Here is a 6,713-nt window from a genome sequence, read left to right on the forward strand (position 1 = left end):
GTCAGTAGGTTTCTTTTTGAGAAGATCAAGCCATTTCATTTTAATTCAGCCTTTTCATTTCTTCATTATGTATAATAAAGAGCATTACACACAATGCAGGAAGATGCCCCATGGGATTCACAAAAGTGACTAACTGAGTAAAGTGCCTAATCCCATCATAATTCAATGTCTGTTAGGCCCGGTCCCTACTTAGACATTCAGACATCCCACTAACTGCCTGTCTATACCTTTAACCACCTAAATGCCTCCCTAAATCCAGTCTCCCCTGTTCTTGAAATGGAATTAAGATATTCTCAAAGGAAGGGGCTCAGTTGAAGAAAAATACCAAATATGGCTCAGGATAAAATTATCGGAGTGGACAGCACTGATGTAGTTAAGAAGCTTGGGTAGAAATGAGAGGGATCTCAGTAGGGAGTAATGGGAGTAATAGCTTAACAAATATCCAATATCCAGTTCATTTAATCCGTCCAACTAATCATAAAGATTTAGCTGCAATCAGTTCCTAGACATGTTAACAAAACTCACCTGAACACAGCCCCTCGGGCAAAGCCTTCATGCTTCCAGTTGCCTAAGGGGACAGAGCGAATGCATTGCCCCAACAAGATTAGAAATGTATATTTTTCTTCTTTGCAGCCTTGGAATCTGTCAGCAAGGAAAGCTTTGTGGTTTCTTTTTTAATAATATAATTACTGTTTATTTGAGTCTCAATAATGTATAGCAGCCCCAGTCACAGACCAGGAGGGTCCCATTATCCTAAGTGCTGTGCCAACAAAGAACAGTTATGCTTTTAGCACCTGCTGTCAGCATGTTTTTGCCATGTCATTTATGCAGTAATGCTGGAGGTTCACAGCTTTTTCATTACACTGACCAGTGTACTTTGACAATACCGATAAACTTGTGTGTGTTTTTGTGTGCACATCTGCCTTTCTCTTATTATATGGAGTATGCAGGTAAATCTCTATTAGAGTCCAAACTATTATACTTGGTCTATATTCTATTTGCCTACTTCTGTTTAAATCTTTAGTGGTCTAGCTTTAGTTTTCTAGTTTTTTTCTCTAACTATAAAAGGTAAATGTGAGGTATACGAATGTGATCAATCTGCATGTGTGACTCTTAAGTTACTTTCCACTCACACCAATGCATGTGTAGTTTTACTTTATGTCTTCATGTCTACATTAGAGTCTGTGCCTGCCACTCGGGCAGCACTTTTTCCTATGCTTGTGGCTAGAGTCACTTATTTGTCAATGCCCTGGACAAACTTCATAGTAATTCTATAACTGCTTGTGGGTTTTACACCTGCACACACCATCTCATGAATTCAAGTGCTAGGGTTTAGGAAAGCCCCCTAACATGTTACAATAAAATTAGCGCGATGACACCATAAACTAGATCCGGGCAGGTGCTACTTTTCCTGTTCTGTGCAAATGGTCAAGGTTTCATGAGGATGGGACTGGGACCTTTCAGAGCTTTTTCTGAAAAAAGCCCTATAGGGAACCTTATCCTAGAACCAGCAATGAGAGCTGGTCCAAAACTGCTCAGAGGCTTGAGTGCAGGATCTCCCGTCGAGGTTAATACCCCAAGCTCAGGACTGCACCTTCTTGGGTCTTGCCCAGAAACTCCATCTGGGACTGGACAAGACTTTTCTGAGATGAGTTTCATCCAAACAGGTTCATTCCCTCGTACACTCTGGCTTCAACTATTCATCAGTTTCCAATGAAAAAAAACATTCGGTTGGAGAATTCCCAACCAGTTCTACTGCAACCCTTTAAAAAGTCTAATTCTGTAATTAAAAATAATAGGCCTGAGCCAAAAACAAACACAGCCATGAATAAACAATGGCACAACAGGCGGATGCACCCAGATACAGTCTTTAATTAACATGCCTGCAGAATTCAGTATGCAATATTTAAAGCTGCATCAAATCCTTAGTTGTGGATTATGAAAGATAACAGCGATTAAAAAATAATGGTGCTAAACAAAGAGAATTCTGTACAGAAAGGGAAGGGCATTAAATAAAAATGAGTGCAGATCCAAGCCAATCTCGACAGGGAATCCTGGTAGCCTGAGCACCTAATCATGAAATAACAGATTGAGCTGGAGGTAAGCGACACGTGCCGCTAATTATCAAAGGCCACAAAGGCCGGCAGGAGAGGCGCTCACAAAACATCCGCCGTTGGGATGTATTGATTGAACAGGGCTTCTCTCTATCTTTTCCCTGAAGCGTAGTGAAAGAGGGAGTTCCTTTGGTGCTTTTCAAAACCGTCTGTGCCAGTGAGGCAGAGCCCTGAGTGCCATCCTGCAGGACAGAGCTGGAGGGAGCTGTGAAGCAGAAGAATGAGTTCAACCTGGCAAGTTGCATTCCCATTTGTTTTCACACCGATGGAGCTTCAAATGTTGGTCCAAGCCCAGCCCTATCATTAACCAGCAAAAGGGTCAAACACCTCTTCCCACAGCCCCTGATCTATAAGCACAGCTGGCAGTTTGCTCCATCTTCCTGTCATATGTTATCCTCCTCCTGATATGCTAGCATACAGGGTCCCAGCCCCACCCCACTAAGCTGAAGGGAGCTTGCCCCAAGGTAGATCTGTGTCTCCCATGACAGAGCCAGAGAGGCCATGTATCAGTCACCCCAGAATAGCCAGCACTCATGAATGCTATGATCCTCACAACCCTCTGCTAGGCAGGGAGGTGCTCTTATTCCAGTTGCCAATTGGAAACTGAGGAATAGGGAAGATATGTGACTTGCCTTGCATCACACAGGAAGTCTGTGGTGGAGCAGAGAATTTCTTCAGGGTCTCTCAGGAGGCCTAACTCAAGTTTCTAACTCCCAGACTACACTTTCTGTGGCTGAGCTGAACTTTGTGGTCAGATCCCACCTGCTGGCCCACCGCTCCCAGGCTAATTTTGCCATTGGCTTCAGTGGGCCAGGGTGCGGGTGTCTCTGAGACAGAGTTCTCCCCTTGCAACACCTTGCTGGAAGTGGGGGTCTGTGTTATTCACTGAAGGACACACCCTTGGTGCAGATGTCTGTGTGCTGGATCTGGATCGGAGCAATGGATCCAAGCTTCCTTAAACTTTGAAGATGTTGTGTCTAGATCCAAATATTAGGACTCTGCCCAAGTGTCTCCTTTCATCCAGAGACAGGATCTGGCTCCATTCGCTGTAGCCAAGGAAGATGTTCTGCAACATCTGATATTTGCCAGCAGCTCAGAGCATCGGTGCATGCCTTACTGCCCAGGAGAGGGGTGAACTGCATCTTGGGAAGGGGAAGGTGGCACAGGGTGGCACTGGCTCAAATCTTTGTTCACAGCTCCAGCACCCAAAGCCTTCAGTTTACCATGGGTAGAGGGTCCGACTTGCCAAGCCTCTGACCACTTGGTTGCACGTTCCCTTGGCTCTCATGGTTCTGGTCCCCACTTTTCCAGCTGCAGCCAGTGATTATTCCTAATAAATCCTCCTCTGCTGTGATGTATTTGCCCAATGCTGGACGATGAATCATGCAGACATTTCAGTCTATTGTAACTAATTGTCCATGGGATTTCTCATTAATTACATGATACACTTTGCCTTTAATGTCCCAGGAGCCACTGTGTGATGAGTAATTCTCTGCTCTGTCCCCCTTTGTTCTTTTCCAGATAGCAGCGCTGGAGAGGCAGATCTTTGACTTCCTGGGTTATCAGTGGGCGCCCATCCTGGCCAATTTTTTACACATTATGGCTGTCATTCTGGGCATCTTTGGGACCATCCAGTACAGATCCAAATACCTCATAATGGTAGGTACTGCAAGGCCAATGCACCTTGTCCGCTAATTGATCTCCTGCATCTCCAACACAGTGCATGGTTAATACCAATACAGCAAGTAATAAAGTGGTTTTATTACCCTGAGGATCTTGGCTGGCTCCAGCCAGCAATCACAGTAGTGATGATAATTATTACTGGCTCAGATTATGCCAAGAAGAAGGTCTCTGCATCCAGTGCATTGAAAGGGAGGGTCCGGCACGTCTGCACCATTCCTGCCCTCATCTGCCCAGGGCCCTGCTACAAGCTTTGCATGGGGTTATATAGTTTGAAGGAGGGGCACAGGGCAGGGACACAGATTAATAGGCTCCCGAAGGAAGCCAGAAGTGACAGCAGGATCCTTTCTGCTGGCTCTCAGAGGCAACCTCTTATCAGTTGCTCTTTAGAGCCAAACCAGAAGGCCCCTTTATATTTGAAAGGGTTCCTACCAGGTACTGTCTAGATTGAATCAGGAAACTCCTGGCAGGGTAAGCCTCACACTGAGAGCAAAAGTCCGTTCTAATGCTGGAACAGGCAGGAGGGGAGTGCAGATGCATGAGCCAGCCTGGCATTTCCTTACTAATGAAAAAGGCAGCATGACTCACCAACTGGTCCCTGGGGCACCGAGAGGTCCTGGAGGCTTTTCAGTCACACAGGTGACTGCTGATGCAGCTTGCAGTGACCCCGCCAGGTTATGCCTCTATGTAGGGTCTGCAGGGTCTTCTGATGAACATACAAAAGAGGGTGAAACCTGGCTTGTCATCTGGAGAGTTTTGTTTGAAACTCACCGTCCTTTTGGGACTTGAAACCAAAGAGAAAGGCAAAGGAGGGCAAGAGGAGGAGTGGGTAAGAAGGAAAGAGGAAGAGGGAGGGAAGGGAAGATGAAGGGGGAATCTCTTTCCAGACTCCCTCCCTCCTGTCAAGCATCTGTGGGAGTGGGAAGCAGAAGCAGCCTGATCGAGAGGACAGAGGTGGTCACACATGGGTGAAGGGCCGAACGTGGCCCGACAGGATATTTATCCACTGGAAAATGCTGATTCAAGAGAAATAGAATGTTTCATGGGAACATGCATTTTGTTAAATTTTTTGCTGAAAAAATATCAGGTTGATAAGGTCAAAGCACCTGTTTATAATATAATATAATATAATATAATATAAATTCCAAAATGGCACAGACTTAGCCCAAGTGCTTCGGGGCTCTTGAAATGGATAATTTCCCTCTCTTGATAAGGTCATTTCAGTATTGTCAAACTGGATTTTTTCAGACATTTTGCTCTGTGGAAAATGTTGAAGTCACTGAAGGACGTGCAGAAATGTCACTGCTTGCCCCAGGATAGAGCTGCAGAGCTTTGACCTGCCCTCCAAGCATGGACGGGCACTCCCCCTAATTTCTTCCCGGGACAGTCTGGTTCTAGTGCAATTCCAGCTCAAGTCCTGGCAGGTCCAAAGCAGCTCCTTTGCTACTCTGCTCCATCCCATTCCCACTCTGATAGCTAACCCCTCACAGGGGTTCAGGCCAATAAGGTGCAGGTCTCTGCTCACAACCGTTCCAACACATCTATTCCCTCATGTTCTCCTCAGTCTCTTCACCCCTTGTGTATCTTGCTGGATGATCGTACCATCTCCTTTATTCCTGAAGCAGAAAGAAGGAGTTAGGGGTACAGGATATAGGGTGGTCACCGGCGCATCCCCAGAATACAGAACATCCCTTTGGTAGGGTGGGGAACCCCTGGGGACCTCCTTGGCCAATCAGTACTTAAGGGCTGGGCTGCCACCTCCTCGGTCAGCAAGGGGTGAGGCCACTGGGCCCCTTGGCCAATCAACAGCAAGGGGTGGGGCCACTGCAAAAAGGCCACCTCCCTGGCCAGCTAGAACCTTGCTCCTCCTGGCTGTGCACTGCTCTACCTCTAAGCACAGCCAATAGAATCGTGAGGACAAATGACTGACATGTCTTTCCGCCAATGACCTGAAAAACAGGACTTTTTGCAGTTTGTTTCTCATTCAGAAATGGACAGGGAACAAAGAGTTTAAAAGCAGGACGGTTTGGTATAAAACAGGCCCAATGGCTACCCAAACAGGATGAGATGAAGGAAGGAGCTAGGAAAAGGAGGGCTAAGACACCGGGGTTGAGGCAAGGAGGAAGAGAGTTGAGGGCTTGTTGATCCCTGAGTGCCAGTGCTGGGCTTCTGCTCTGGACACAAGCTCCGTAGGGCATCCTGATCCCATTCAGACAATGTAGCACAGGCCACCGGGTGCAGGAGCACAGGGCATAGGCCTAGAAGGAGCCTCCTGTGACACAGAGTGCAGTCCCTTGACACTGAGTTAAACAGTTCCTTTTAGAGGTGGATCCAACTCCATCTTAAAGCCCCTGGCCATCACTGCCCATGCTGGGAGGCTGATCCAGAACCACACTGCTCTGAGAGTCGGAAGACTTCTGCTTTCCAGCCTAAACTATTCCTGGCCAGTTCGTCCCCATTTGTTCTTGTGCTAATGCTGGCATATAGCAAGCACGTCAAACTCTGGACCTCAGGGCTCCTTCATGGGCTAGATCTGACATGGTGCAGCAGCAGGATCGAAGGCAGGGCCAGCAGGGATGTCAGCGGCTATAGTAGGACGGGCAGCAGTAGGGTAGGCAGCAGCAGGACCAGTGGCCTCAGGCAAATGAAGCTGTGTTGGCACAGCCCTTGCTTGCCCTCCTGCTGTTAATGGCCATGTCCACCAGGGTCAAGGGCCCTGGATTTTTTGGCAGGCCACGTGACCCCCCCCCCAACCATACACACACACTTTTGGGAGCCTGGTGGGCCAGATGATGTGGTTTCACAGGCCAGATCTGGCCTGAAAACCATCATATGCTTTACTCCCCTGACTTCCAGTATAGAGAGCTCTTCTCCCTCCCTTGTTTTTGCCTGATAGTCTTGCTGCATTCATGTCCTGCT

General features: G+C 47.3%; 1 protein-coding gene across 1 annotated transcript in view; it reads left to right on the plus strand.

Moving 5' to 3' along the window:
- Window positions 1-330: 330 nt before the first annotated feature.
- NKAIN1 (sodium/potassium transporting ATPase interacting 1) overlaps window positions 331-6,713 on the plus strand; it is a 44,311-nt gene continuing 37,928 nt past the window's right edge. Inside the window, exons 1-3 of the mRNA XM_025212493.1 lie at window positions 331-386; window positions 1,400-1,427; window positions 3,636-3,773. Of these exons, the coding sequence (XP_025068278.1) occupies window positions 331-386; window positions 1,400-1,427; window positions 3,636-3,773 (222 nt within the window). The remainder of the gene's footprint in view (window positions 387-1,399; window positions 1,428-3,635; window positions 3,774-6,713) is intronic.

Source organism: Alligator sinensis, unplaced genomic scaffold (assembly GCF_000455745.1).
Source record: "Alligator sinensis unplaced genomic scaffold, ASM45574v1 scaffold3_1, whole genome shotgun sequence".
NCBI classification, from domain to species: Eukaryota; Metazoa; Chordata; order Crocodylia; family Alligatoridae; genus Alligator; species Alligator sinensis.